Below are 15,224 nucleotides of genomic sequence, written 5' to 3' on the forward strand. Positions count from 1 at the left end.
AGATGAACCACTCTACACTACGTCCCGACTAAAAGTCCTCTCATGATGGGGTTTTTTTTTGTGTGTCAAAGCATTTGTGTGTCTATAAAAGTTTTAAAAGCCCAGTCTGAGTCTCTACATGAGAGAAAAGCAGATAAAGAGACACTGAGTTAGACGGATAAAGAGATGTGCTCAGCCAGCCTGTCAGAACCACTTCAGCATGCCTCTGCAGGAAGGCAAGCAAAACTGTGCGTGCGTCTGGTTGTGTGTTTTTGATGTTTCATACTTACAAGGACCAAGTATTCTCAAATGGATTAAAAAAAGCATCAAAGAAATGTCATATAATATGAGGACATGTTGCTCTAACAGCTGACTACTCTTGCAGGTCCAAGGTTAAACTGTCCTCAAGTAGTGACCTCAACTAAAACAGTCTGTTCCTCCATATACTCCCAATGCCTACGACTAGCTAGACTTGGAACACGCCTGTTCTGCTTCTCTACTCCAGCCACTCTATGTTTTCTAACTATTGTGCCTTTTACAGCCACTCCCTTCACAAATCCCCTCTAAGATGGATGGCTCTGAGAGTTCGAGAGGCTTCCAAATTCCCCAAAACTGCTCACAAAAAAGTTTTTGCAAGCAGGGGGCTACTCCACTAGTTTCAAAGATAAGTCTTATATTATGTAAGCTGAAGGGAAAATGAGCCTAATGATTCAAGTTTCAAGTCTTCTTTAACATAGCATAATGTTAATTTTGTAAACTATGGTCCAGTTTAGGATTAAAATAGAAGACAATGCAGTATATGCTAAGGGCTTAGTATCCAACTTCGACACTTTAATGTGGCGACTGAATAAGTTATCAAAAAATGGTGTGTCATTCGATACCAAATTTCACTACCTAAAGAGTTAATCTCATTGGAATCAATAGGCCAACAAGCATAAGATTTAATAGTGCGGGTGATTGGCTGCCCTGAGGCGTGCAAACAAAAAGACTAGGTTACGCCCAGAGATGGGGCTCACCATGTGTATGTGTAATGTAATCTTTCCAGAAAATTGGTATCAAAAAAAGGTATCACTCAGTCAAGTCAAGGTATCGGTACCAGTATCAACATTTTTTTAACTATACCTGGCCCTAGGTATTGCCATGGCTACCGTGGAATTCACAAGTTGCTGCAGAGGTGTTTCCTCTGGATCTTAGTAAGATCCAATCAGGACACCCTATATAGTCAAATTGAGGCTTCAAACAGTAGTCCACAAACCAGTGAATGATGTCACTGTGGGGTTACACTTCCATCTTTTCAATGAAATCATGTTTAATTCCACTTTCCTTGAACCTGTCTTACCGTACACTTTCCACAATGTATACTGTGGGCTGTAGACTTGCTGATATCAGTACAGGCATCTGGTTTAATGTGACTAATTAAAAGAAAATGTGACTTCCAGGATGATAATGCACCCAGCCACAAGAAGCCACTGAATGCATTGACGGTTTGAATAATATCCTCTGGCTTTACCAGTCACCAGATCTTAATTTAATATTTCTCCACCACAATCATCAAAACACCAATCGAGGGAATAGGTTTTGGAAGATTCAGAGTTGGAGAATCTGCGAAAATGAGCGGTGGAGCTGCTCCGGATTCTTGTCCTGGTCCAGCACCATAAGACACTTAATGTTGTTTTTTCTTTTAATTTACCCTTTATCATGTTGTCTAAATATACTTAGCTAACTTTTTATTTTTTTTTAACCAGCTGAGAACAAACGCTTCTTTTTAACCACACTTTGCCGCACACTGACAACACTGACATTCACACTTGGAAGCTGTCCATCCGACAGTTTTCTCTACAACTGGTCCGTCAAGGGGACGTCAGCACTTGGAAATGTATCTATGTGATTATTTTAAGTTTTAAGAAAGACTCTATACATGTTTATTCCTGCATTTGTGTGTGTGAACATGCTTTAACACAAGTGCCCTCAGGAAAAGTGGACAAGTAGAATGTCAACTTCCTCTTGACACAGAATGCGTACAAGGAAAAAGTCAAGAAGGGATGGAGATTTGGAGAGAGACAGACAGACAAACGGCCTCTATCGCTCTGGAATTTTCTTATTCAATTGTTACTCAGAATGTTGTCTTGTTTAGGTTGGATATGAGTCTAAAAATGTGTGTTTGAGTGTGTGTTTGTGTGTGTGCGTAGGCAGCTGACCCTGATGTGAACAGGGCCACTGTGTGATACCACAGAGAGACCATTCTTCACTGCGACACAAACACACACAGGCAGTACACACTCACAGCCCCTCGCTCACTCTTAATTTGTCACATTCACTTACACACAAACACACATACAGAGGGTGCAAGAGAGTCACTTTCCATCGTCCTCTCGTTCCCCTACACTCACACTAACACACAAACCTCAAGCTTTCTGTTCTTCCCCCAACACACCGACACACACACACACACGCACACACACACACACACACTCACACACACACACAGTGACTGTGTCCCACCACATAATGACCCTTATTTTACCATGCTGACTGTGACTCACTGGTTCAGTCAGGAGACTGGATCTATTCAATATATTTTATACTTAAAATTATAAGTAGGTAAGGCGAAAAAAAAGAAAAGATTAAAGAAACACAGTGGTGGTGTAATTTGTAGTCAGGTGTTCATGTTGTGTGACATGAAAAATATCTGTCTAATATATACTGTCTACACTTCCACATATGTGATAACTGCCCGGCTCTTTCCTGTAAACATGTTTAAAAATGCATGGGGGGCTGTGGGTGAGAGCTAATGTGTGTGCAAAGATGCTGCCATGTGAAGTGAAACATGACAAGACATGGAGTAGCCTACAAAAATGTTTCTCAAGTTACATATTTTTGCTTTCAGATTTTTTTTCTACGTTTCATGAGGTGCCTCCAACAGTAAATAACTCTCTTACTGGACCACTGCAATGAGGTTTAAGTCACAAACACCGGTGTATTGCTAATGTTAACCACTGTTTTCTCACATTCCAGATCGTCTTCAGTGTCAATCTACATTTTGATTAGTCTTAAGTGACACAACATAAAACAGCTGACGGTAGCTTGCTTGCTAAATGCAAACTTCCACTCTATGAGTACCTTGTTGTTTCAATTAGTTTTAAAAAATGTGACGCAGTCATGAAGATTGTAATAATTAATTAGTTAACAAAGATGCCACAGGGCAAGAGTTGCTGTTGTTTGTGATATGTGGGAGAGAAAATGTTGCTGCTCAGTGCACTAACATTACAACATTACGTCTGCACATCCTGTTTATTATTTTCTTATCAAACCAGTTCAGTTAGGCAAACTCTGTTAAATTTGTGGCAGCACTGTTTTTTTTCCCGCGGGTACCAAACAAAGCAAAGTAACGTACATGTATAACGTATAACATACACAGCGGCGTTTTTAAACCTGACACGGGTGTATGTCGGTGGTTAGCGAGAGGTAGTTTCCTCTGCAGGGTGAAACAGTTGGAGATTCATGTCACAGCAACTTCAGTGGTGAGCTAATACGTAACTGCTGCCTTATGACAACACTGAGGGGACATACTGCCTCAAATTCATAAACAACAATGTCATCGGGGCGCTGTTCAGCTCAGTGGGTAGAGCGGGAGTCCCATGTACAGAGGCTTTGTCCTCGCTGCAGCGGACCTCGATCCCTTTGCTGCATGTCACTCCCCCTCTCTCTCAACCTGTCATATCTTCAACTGTCCTGTCAATAAAGCCAAAAGGCCAAAAAAGATATACTTAAAAAAAAACAAAAAACAACAATGTTTGTCTATCACGATGTTTCACTGTAGACTTATGCCAATTCAGCAGACATCACCCAACCCTAACAAGCACAACTAACCCTTCTTATAGCAGACATTTTGGCTTGAAAAGCACAGGTGGAATTTTTATCATTAATGATGGCTCTATTCCATTTGGGTGAGCCTGTTCCAGGGCTCTGGTATTGTGCGTGCTCACTCGCTGACATGACTTATTGGGACACTTAATAGAATGGAGCTCTTACAGACAATATAGCTTTCACTGTCCAAATATCTAACACATACGGATGTTCAGCTATTACACGTAATGTTGTGGGCTACTTATCCAAGTTCAGCTATAGGATGAGCGTCTTTAGTCAGTCAAACCCTGTGAGCTATAGCCCCGTTATGGAGCCAGAACGGTGACTTTAAAATTTGGCATCCAAAAAAAATTGGCATAGAAAACAAAACCAGTACTGAAAAAAGAAACATTGTCATTGAAACATTTGTATTGAAAACAGTTGTATTGGCATTGAAACAAGTATTGGCACTGAAAAAAGAAACTAATTCAAATAATTCAAATGCGAAAATCTTATCATTCTATTTTATTGGGATTTTTTTGTATTTTCAATGACAATCTTCATATTTTTGCTTCATGTCACCTTTTTTTAGTGACAGATTTTTTTTACAATGTCAGTTTTTTTTCAGTGTCACTGATTTTCAGTTTCAACGTTCTGTCACTGTTTTTGCGTCGAGAGGGAGGGGCCTGAAGGGAGGGGCAAGTAGAGCGTGGTTTGCATATCATTTGAGAAGGTAATGGCAGCAGCCTGCGGGAAGGTGGGGCCGGCCGTCTCTGGGCAACACAGAGTCCAACTACCTCGCAGACTTTTCTTCAAGCTCTCTCCTGATGTGTCCAAGTCTCTGTGTATCTGGTTCTGTCCCGGAGCTCCCGAGCCCCGCTCCTATATGCGTATGGAGTGTGGTAGTAGTACCGGGGCGCCAAGCACGGAGCATTAGCCCCAGTTAGCACCACAGTAGAACAGCCTGTCGCTCCGAGCCGGGGCTGCAGCGCCGACTGCAGCGCTCTGGTCTGCTCCCCGAGCTCTGTGCCACCATACCGCTACCGGAGACCGGAGCTCCCCTATAAACTAAGTTCACGTGAATAATATCACTATTCCTACAATGACTTCTTTGAGTCGAAGCGGATACACTCAACAAGTCAGTATGCGGTTAAAGTCAGCTGTGATTGTGCTACTGTGGTTCATAGTAAAGTACAACAGACGGCTGTAATCAAGTAACAGACACATATTTTCATAACTGACTGACTTTTCTCCAAGCACTCTCTTTTATTGTCCGGTCTCTGTATGTGTGTGCAGCGGTGCGGTGGCACAGAGCTCGGGGAGCAGACGAAGCGCTGCTGTCGGCGAGGCAGCCCCGGCTCGGAGCGACACAGCTGGGGCTAATGCTCGTTAGCTCCGTACTACTACCGCACTCCATACGCATATAGAGACCAGAGCTCAGGAGTTCCAGTCTCCGGTAGCGGTATGGTGGCACAGAGCTCGGGGAGCAGACCAGAGCACTGCTGTCGGCCCTGCAGCCCCGGCTCGGGACAACAGGCTGTTCTACTGTTGTGCTAACTGGGGCTAATGCTCTGTGCTCGGCGCCCCGATACTACTACCACACTCCATATGCATATAGAGACCGGAGCTCGGGAGCTCCTGGACAGAACCAGATACACAGAGACTTGGGCACATCAGGAGAGAGCTTGAAGAAAAGTCCATTACCTTCTCAAATGATATGCAAACCACGCTCTACTTGCCCCTCCCCTCAGGCCCCTCCCTTTCGACGCCAAAACAGTGACAGAAAGTTGAAACTGAAATCAGTGACACTGAAAAAAAACTGACATTGTAAAAAAAATATGTCACTGAAAAAAAAGTGACATGAAGAAAAAATCTGAAGATAGCCATTGAAAAATACAAAAAAGTCCCAATAAAATAAAATGATAAGATTTTCGCATTTGAATTATTTGAATTAGTTTCTTTTTCAGTGCCAATACTTGTTTCAATGCCAATACGACTGTTTTCAATACAAATGTTTCAATGACAATGTTTCTTTTTTCAGTACTGGTTTTGTTTTCAATGCCAATTTTTTTTTTGGATGTCAAATTTTAAAGTCACCGTTCTGGCTCCATACCCTGTGTCCACCTGCATGAAGTTTGGAGATGTCTTGCCACACTTAGCTAACAAGTTGCACCGGGACATTAACCCACAAAGAGATGGGATATCAAGAACAACATGTCCTATTTCTTCATATCAAAGTAAACTTTTTCTACATTTCAAGACAATTCACTTTCTGGTTCTCAGATTTTCTGTGCATCCAGGCAAAAAATATCAATTCCAGTCATTAATTTTGCTGTGAATACATTGCGACAGGATTTTACACATGGTCTCTCTTTGTTTTAGTTTTTAACCAGGAAAGGCCTTTATAATAAAGAAGAACCAGGATGGCCATCACTTGATGACACATGCAGTGAATTCTTGAAATTATTGCTAGTGCTACGATATCACAGTCAAAATGTAGGCCTATGCTGTGAAAATGCTCGACAACAGATTAAAACTACTTCCAATTTAAATGTTGAATACGTTCAAGGATAAGGTCAAATATTATTAGCAGAAAGCCAGGCTAGCCTTGCCCCCTAATGGGATGAAAAGTATTGATAAGTGCGCCTAATATGTAGACCGGTCAAATGTAGACACTCACATACTTACTGTATCACTTACTTTACATTTGCTTTCCTGAAACACATTTTGCCTTCTCATTCGGCTCAAAATGGACGCAGATAGTGGAAAATGGGTCAGTAGGCTAAAGCAAATCTTCCTCCTCGTTTCCCGGGGTTTACTGAATAAAAGGAAGAGAAGAAAAGTAACGTAAAACCAGCGTCAAGTGAAACAGATTTAACGCAGGCAGAAATTACATGATGCTAATTTCACAATGAAGTACGGATGGCATAAGTGTGACATAAGAAAAATAATATTAGAGAGAGAAATAAATCAACGCGGAGTGAAAAAGGAAGTGAAACTTTCACAAGTGAGGCGCATCCCCAAACCCCCAAGTGTGATGGATTTCGATTTAAGTGGATAAACATTCAGTTAAACTTGTTCTCGTGGATTATTTTTTATTAATTCTGATAATGCTGCTCTAATTATCTTCAAACGAAATGAAATAAACAGCAAATCTCTCAAAAAATCAGGTCTTGCCCATAAAGTCACTTGTTTTTCGCATTCTTAAGGCTTATTCTGAAAGGGGTTGTCCGGATGCGGTGTGTTTAACTGCCGACGCTCTTGACGCAGCTAGCTAAAGTTCAGAATGGACCCGACAGGAGGGGAGCCCGTTAGTTTGTAGAGGGGAAACCGCTGACCGTCCATGTCTTGTCCACAGGCAGCAACCCGCTGACAAACTTATTGGCAGCAATGTCGAGAGAAAACACCACTCGAAGTTTGGACAGCATAGACCTCGCTGCTTTGAGAGTGAGTACAACAGTGTTGTCTTGCCTTTTTGTTTTTTAATGAAGTGTTTGAGTCAACACTGGAGGGATGTGGTGGGTGTTGTTTGAAACCTAACGGTAGTTTCAACTTTTTTCTTAGTCGTCTAACGGTCGCCTCTCGCCGACTGTGTGTGCTGTCAGAGAAAAACGTCTCCTCGCGTCCTAACTTTTCTGTGTAACGTGTTAAAGGCTTTACACCCTGTAACGTTATGCTGCGCGTCTGCGCCGTGTCCTGTTCGGTGTAAGTTTACAGGCTGCGGTGTTTACACACAGGACTCTCCTCTGGCCGAGCAGCTGAAAAGTTGACATGCAACAAGTGAAAGCCCGCTGAGTTCAGCTTGGTGCAGTTACTGACAGAAAAATAGAGAGAAACACATTTATTTATGTTGTTTTAACCCAATTCACATGATTCTCACACTCGTACCTAGTGTGTAGTGGTGGTATGCCACTTTATGAACATTTCTTTCATCAAATATTCACTGATGAATATTTTTGCAGTACTTCTAAAATGGAAATGTCCTTGTGTGACTCCAGAATGTTTACATTGAACACATCAAATGGCATTTCATTCCTCTGTAGTGAATAGTATTCGTATACTCAGTGAAAAAAGCACATTTTCAATGTTTTTCAAGTTGTATTTTCATTCCTTGTAGGACACAATGCAATCAACAATTGCAGCCCCACTTCCTCAGTCCCCATCCCAGCAAAACACCTCATTGTTCTCCTCCATTCGCCTATAGTACCAAGTATATTGCGTGCTTCAAAGCTCTCTATCATAGTTTTTCTTTGAATTTGCTGAAATGCTTACTCCATTTTCTATATTGCGAGTGCTAGGCCTGCGCAGTTACTCAAAACTGAGTTTTTGGTTATGTGCAAAATCTAAATTGGAAGAGGTTGTACTGCAGTGCTTCAGAGATGTCCTGGCCGACAAATCTTGCTCTCCAGATGTTAGAAAACATGCTGGTTTTGTACAGACCCCACGCATCAAGAAAGTTAAGATTGTGACGCTTATCTTGAATCATATTGCGATCAAAGTGCCGTATCTGTCAGATTAACCTTAAAATGTAATTTCTTGACCATATTGTGCAGCCTCAATTAGTGCACTGTTCACCTGTACTGCCCAGCTCTGTTCTCTTTATTTGGCTCAGCTGTTCTACTTGTTGCCCAACATCGCTCCTATCCCCTATCATCTTTTCTTTTCTTTTCTTTGACCATGTTGTCTTTTTTTCTAGGACCCAGCAGGTATCTTTGAGTTGGTGGAGGTAGTTGGCAATGGAACCTACGGTCAGGTGTACAAGGTCAGTGCTCCCATGATTTCTGTCCATCTTTACCTTTTCTTTGCATATCAGTACATGTTTGTTGAGTGCATGGCAGAACAGAAACACTGCTGTAAACTGTGAAACTTATGCAAGCACATGTACAGTATTTTGTCATGTCTCCATTTAAACCTTGTTTACATGGCAGTAAGTTAGATCATAAAAGTTGCCTGTTTTAATAATATAATAAACTGTATTTATAAAGCACTGTTCTTAATAAGTGTACAAAGTGCTCTAAAGAAGAAAAAAAAGCAGGAGATGAAAAGATCATAAAAACAAAAACACCAGGGGATAAAACCGTAAAAAAGTGTCTGATGTGTCACTTCTGGTAAACCTTACTATAGCTACTTCCAGTTACTTCGTAAGCAAAAGAAGAAATTCTCAGCTAACTGAAATATCCTGTAGAGCTCTTACAAATAACATACTGAGTCACACACACACACCAGCATCAATAGCATCTGCAGCATCTTTTAAAGGGCCTGGGTGGGGCTCACTTCCTTATCACAATATCTGTTTGTGTATATGTGAACTGGTGGTTTGCGGTTACAGGAGGTGTTTAGTCTTATTTAGGTCTGTGCAGCTGGCTGTTCCCTCTGTGCAAGTCATGTTCTCATGGCCCTGCAATACCACAAACTGTGTTGTGTGTTAATATACGTATGTGGAACAGTTTCAGTTTTGAGCATCAAAAGATGGCCTCCTGGGTGGATGTGCAACTGAGGGTTCCTCGCCTTTATGAGGGGTCAGTAGATTACAATTGTTTGTTTGTATTATCACCAGAATTTAAGACTTCATTGCTGTTGGGCTGCCCAACTTTTTTTTGAGATGTGAAGTAGTGCCAATTGCCTGAGCGCAACTCTGCCTGCCACATGGCAAAGAAAAGACAAATAGATAATCCAAAATGATTTATGTAAGAGGAATATTGCAAGAGATGCACAGGATAATAAGGCTGTGTTTGTCTTCACACAGGGAGCTTTTACACAGGGTTAGAACATCACAATTTTTACAAGGAAAGCCTCCAAATATGGATGAATGGTGAGCAGTCGTATTGTGGGTGGATTAGAGGAGTGATTTTGATGTTTTTTCTTTGTCAACACAATTTAGAAAGGTGTTATAACTCATAGCATTTTCATTTTGTAAACCCATGAATGACAGGACAGGTATGAAAATACACCTCCTTCTCTAATACTCCCTGGCCCCATTTTAAGCAGTTAAAGTGTATGCCACATAAAATAAACTTACAGGCAGCTAACTATAAGTGCTGGTTATGTCACCTTTGACAACTTCAGTGGCCTTCTCTGCTTAATATTCTAATCGTCTCTTTTGTTTCTTGGCCATTTGTGTGTATTGACATGCTGGTTGTAATACTCATGTTGCATTAACAGGCTTTCAGTTGGACTTAAGTGTGGACTGTGCAGACCTGCTTCCTCGTGTTAACACACAGAAACTTTCACAAAGTGTTTGTGTGTGTGTGTGTGTGTGTGTGTGTGTGTGTGTGTGTGTTTGTGTGTGTGTGTGTGTGAATCCCATCATGGGAAACCAGAACAGGAATTGGCCCTATAGAACAATGCTACGCACTCAAACACATGGCCATTTAAGAAAACACTTGGTTGTGGACTGAGTGCAGGAGATGCTGACAAAGCATCCTGGCTTTCTTCTGTTTATTTATATACGTGTTGCCTTTGCATTACTTTGCATTTTGTGGAATGTAACATGAAGGGAAAATCTAACAGCAGAATCTTGAATTTAAGCTTAAAACTTTGTGTTGCTGATATGTAAATTAAGGACTGCAAGTTAGAAAATGACAGAACAGAACAGGGGAAAGTTAGTTACAGTCCCCATGGTGTGTCACTATCACAATTTAAGACAATCTAGAGCTGCAGTGATTAATCAAATAGTTAACAACTGTGAAAACCCACTGATATTTTGGTAAATGTTGTCCAATGTACTCCGGTTGAAAGTTTTTTTTGTTAGAGAGGTAATAACCAAGTCAAGTCAAATTTATTTCTATAGAATCCCTCGAGCTGAGGGGCAACTGTGCCCTTTGGGTAATGGACAAATAAGACATTTGTCATCTCAGGCTGTGGGAAACACTGACCAGCATTTTTCACCATTTTATAGCCCAACCAATTAATCAGTTAATCATTAAATTGATCGACAGATTACTCTAGACCTGACTTAATCATGATTGAAATGTGTTTGTATTTATTCATGTGTTTTTAGAAGGCAATAGAATGCATGACCCAAATGCTAAAACATAGAAATGGCTTGCTCTGTGAAAAGTAAGGTCTAAAGTCGATACACAGTCTTGCTGTTTGCAACAGAACGGGTTAGGTAAGGTTGCTCAAATCAAGTAAGGAAATGGTAAGCAGGCAGCAGGTCAAAGCATTTATTAACAACCAATCTAGAAATTCATAGGCACCTAAGACATTTAGACTTAAAGAAAGAGAATGAAGAAGTTGAGGAGGCAGATTGAGCAGGAGTCACCACAACAGTGTTTACATGTGCACAGTAATGTGCAGTTTGTTGTAGTCCCTGTTTTAGACCAGACTGCACTGCATACTGTCTGTTGTTTGTTGAAATGGTTTATAGTTCAACTTATGTTGCCAATTAGTTCTGCTCTAAATTGAAGCCTTGCAGCTAACCTGTGTCTAGCCTCAGGGGCTGATTGCTTTGATTGCTGAATTTTACCATGACTCATGTTGCTCAGCAATGTGGTCTGATTTATGACCCACTAATTGGCAGTTAGTTAGTAGTCTGATATCATGTCAATCAAACCCACTGTCATTGGAGGGGGGTGAACCCCATTAGCCTCATTTTAATCTTAACTCAGTGGAACAACCTCATGGTCAGCAGACACTGTTTTTCTGACTTACCATGAAAGACAGCAATTAGAGATGGAGAGTCATATGGAGACAAGAGGGCAGTGGAGAACACAATCAGGCCTTTTAAACAAATGTCCCTGCAAACTGAAAGGTCAGGAACTACTGAGAAACTCAAAGAATCTTCAGATAACTTGTGTTTGCATGTCCACCACATCTGAAGAACTGTGATAATTAAAGAGATTAGAGCGATAACAGGCTGAAAAGCCACCATGTAGATTGAGACATTAGTCTTGCACGAAACAAGACAACACATAGCCATCCCTGTTGTATAAGTGCTGTTTGAGTAGGTGATGGAAAGGAGAAGTGCAGTTGTGAAAACATTTGAAACACCTGAAACGAAAGCCATGTAGAGAGGATATGATAGCTTGAGATTTTTTTTCAGGTCATTTTTGTGCTTAAGTATCAGTAATGAAACATGTGTTTGACCGGAGCATGACATTTAGCACTGCAAAAACTCCACCCATATCAGTTTTGGTTTACTGTAAAGCAGTGATATGACAGAATGACAATGACTAAAACTGCACTGAGTATGAACAAGTTAAAGCGTCTTAGTCCTTCAAAAAGTTCCCAGAAAGGTTCCTGCACCAAACAAATAAGGTTGTCTGGCTTCAACAGTTACCCTTTTCCCTGAACAGTTCCACTATTGTCCACTTTATACAGATTTTACAATTCAGATTTTACAAATCATGATGATGTGACATTTCTTTGAGTCTGTACCAAACAAAAAGATTTGGAGGCATCCATGCAGCATTACAGTACTTCACTTTAATGCTGTTCTGTCACACATTTTACCTTGATCATAAAACTGCAGCTTTTTAGATTTCGGTATGAATTTTAAAGTGTGGAATAATTGTGCAGCCCTTCCTCTACGTCAACACAATTTGACCTCTCTTCTCATCTCTTAAATGTTTGTCTTTGGCTTTTCCTTCATCATCAGTTACAGCATTAATTTCACTTTACATTAGCTGCTTTCTTTTTTTGTTCCAAGCATGTACACAACAAGAACAAAATCACTTGTGTCAAGCTGATAAAGAGCACACACACTTGCACATTTGTATTAAAGGATGTATTATGTGCAGTAGTGGTCACATGGTGGTACCATGCCTGCAGCAGTGTTGTTGTCGCAGGATAAAGAATTCCCTCCCTGAAATTCTAAGAGTCTTCTTTTAGGAAAATTGAGCAAAGAACAAAAATGTCTTGGCTTATTTGTTTCATCATGAATCATTGTATTAGTGGTTGTAGTAATATTTGTACATATCAAATAATTCACGTTCAGATGTTTTTTTTCGAACTGAACAGCAACAAGTGGATTGTTTTGAAACAGAACAAAAGATAACACTAATAGTAATTTTGCCTGTTAAACTATCAGGCATCAAATAAACATAAAGTATTAAGCTGCTTAGTAAGACATTCTTGGTACTGGATCACCAGTACACACTGTGCATGCTCCTCATCATCATACACACATACACACACATACACACACAGGGCGTTTCCCTGTTTGCAAAAGGAACTTCCCTTCCCTGCAAGCCACTGCTGTAGAGTAATCTGTGTGTGTGTGTGTGTGTGTGTGCGAGTGTGTGTGTTACAACATGAAAATGTCAAACTCCACTTAAGATAAACGCTATGATCACTGCTGATGCAATACAGAGTAAAAGCCTAAATTAGTGACTAGTTTCAGGACAGTGACTGAATTAAATTAACTGTTTGTTTCAGATAATAGACTGTTGTTAACTTGCATGCAAGTTAAATCAGTTTTAGAGCATGCATTGAAAAAATAAGATGAAATACCTTACACAAGGTATTAAATTACCTTTAACATTTAAACATTTTAGTCAAGTTTTTGTGAAAGATTAAAGCTTGTCAAATTTGCTTTGTAACACTGCTTCCATAGTTGACTTACTCCATTAACCTCAGTGACACCATGTTGAAATGATGTACAGCCATTAAAAAGCTGACTGTAATATAATTCCCAAAGTGAATCATGTAGGCTTCCTCAAATCTTTCTGGTTTCAGTAGCGTCACTTCCCTTTCTTGTGACCCATAAAACATTATTCTTATCTTACTCATCTTAGCTGGTCTGCTGACAAGAGTTTTAAGAATGCCCAAGTTACACCAAACCCAATCCTTTGACTGACTATTGCACAAACCAGTCTGCATCTGCTTCAGCAAGGTTGTATTTTGAAAAACACTCGCCCAAACTATTAACTAGAGGGTTTCTGTGTTAAAATATAATCATTTCCTTCTTCATATTAAGAGCAGGACTGCTCAATTGTGTAAAGTATTCCACTATTTCACTATTATTTGAAAGATTAAATTGCGTAATATCTTATTTTGAAAAAAAAGTCTTTGTTCCAGTGCGAGGCAGGCATGGACTGGCCATCTGGCGTACCGGGCAATGCCCGGTGGGCCGACGCACATTTTTGGGCCGGGCTGTCATAATTTAATCAAAAAAGTATGTTATAAATCATTTTTATCGACCGCGACCAATGAAATCTCTCAGCCCTCCTCTTCTTTTTTTTTTCTAAGTGCACAGTTTAGAGGGGGCGGCCCATTGGTCCATCTTCAATATAGATAGTGGACTGAGGATGGATGTAGTACGACAGCGGCCCCACCCCTCCCTGCGCTGTCTCCTGTAACTTCTGCTAGTTTCCAAGTGTTAAGCGCGAGGAGTGACAACATGGAGCAACCAAAGAGAAATAAATTGGGTGCGGAGAAGTTGCGTGCAGGTTGTAATTTTCAGGCCCGTTGAGAACTCTAATTTCATGAGAATGATGAGCAGTGGCGATTGATTAGTATCAATACTAATGGGTGTTGCATACTTCCCAAAATCTGGCAGCCACGGCACCTTATTCTGATAAAACAGCAAACAGTCAATGCTGAGAAGTGTTGGATGAGCAGCAAGTGTCCATTTTAGGCTCCATCATAGCATTTTAGATATTTAGGTTAAAGGTGTGTTGAAAGGCTGCATAGTAGTTTGAATGTGTAGCAACCCTCTATGCTGTGGTTAAACATGTTTTAAAAAACAGATTTTAAAACTGCTAAATGAGAAGTAAAAGCTTTGTAATTTAAACATTACTAAAATAAGTGTAAAAAAAAAAAATCATCAGTTCATAAAGCAGCCCTGTCTTTAGCCTGATATAACAATGTTCTAGCTTTTTAAAGGAGGGAGCACCTTTTAACCTGAAGAATTAGAATTGAGCTGCTATATCAGGGCAATTCAGAAAATACATATTAGAGATGATTTCAATAAAAAGGATAAAAGAATCAATTGAACTACACAGAGCAGAGAGAGGTGGTGGAGTTAACAATAGATGCTAAACTTCTGAGACTTAGGATGTTGTTGACATTATGCTTGAAATAGAATATATCTAAGGAGGTAGAACTATGTGTTGAGTAAATTTACTTATTTGCTTTCCACAATGGTTTTTTGATAGACTTCTAAAGTAATGATAAACTGTAAATTTCTAATAAGCCTAAAGGCAAAAAGTTATGGGGTTTTTTTTTCGGTTGTGCTCCGCTAATTATGAGGGGCCGGTCTAAGCCAAAAATGCCAGGGCCGATTTTTTTGTCCCAGTCCAGCCCTGGTGCGAGGCAATGATGTGGGGGAGTTTGAGCTGAGAGAAAAGAGAAGAGAGGCAGGAAACAACCTCCAACATAGTGTAGAGTCGCTGTGTGTGTGCTTGTTAGAGGTGAGAAGGAAAAGATGGTGAAAAAGAGACACAGGAAAACCAAAA

General features: G+C 40.4%; 1 protein-coding gene across 3 annotated transcripts in view; it reads left to right on the forward strand.

The window, feature by feature from the left end:
• The first annotated feature begins 7,087 nt into the window (after positions 1-7,087).
• The window catches only part of LOC115568557 (misshapen-like kinase 1), an 80,502-nt gene continuing 72,365 nt past the window's right edge, over positions 7,088-15,224 (forward strand). For 2 of the 3 annotated variants that reach the window (XM_030395917.1, XM_030395919.1), the window contains exons 1-2: positions 7,089-7,272; positions 8,522-8,587. In XM_030395917.1, the coding sequence (XP_030251777.1) occupies positions 7,216-7,272; positions 8,522-8,587 (123 nt within the window). In that variant the 5' untranslated portion in view covers positions 7,089-7,215. Of the gene's footprint in view, positions 7,273-8,521; positions 8,588-15,224 lie in introns of all 3 variants that reach the window. The other variant, XM_030395918.1, reaches the window with a different exon arrangement.

This window comes from Sparus aurata, chromosome 18, assembly GCF_900880675.1.
Source record: "Sparus aurata chromosome 18, fSpaAur1.1, whole genome shotgun sequence".
Classification (NCBI taxonomy): Eukaryota; Metazoa; Chordata; class Actinopteri; order Spariformes; family Sparidae; genus Sparus; species Sparus aurata.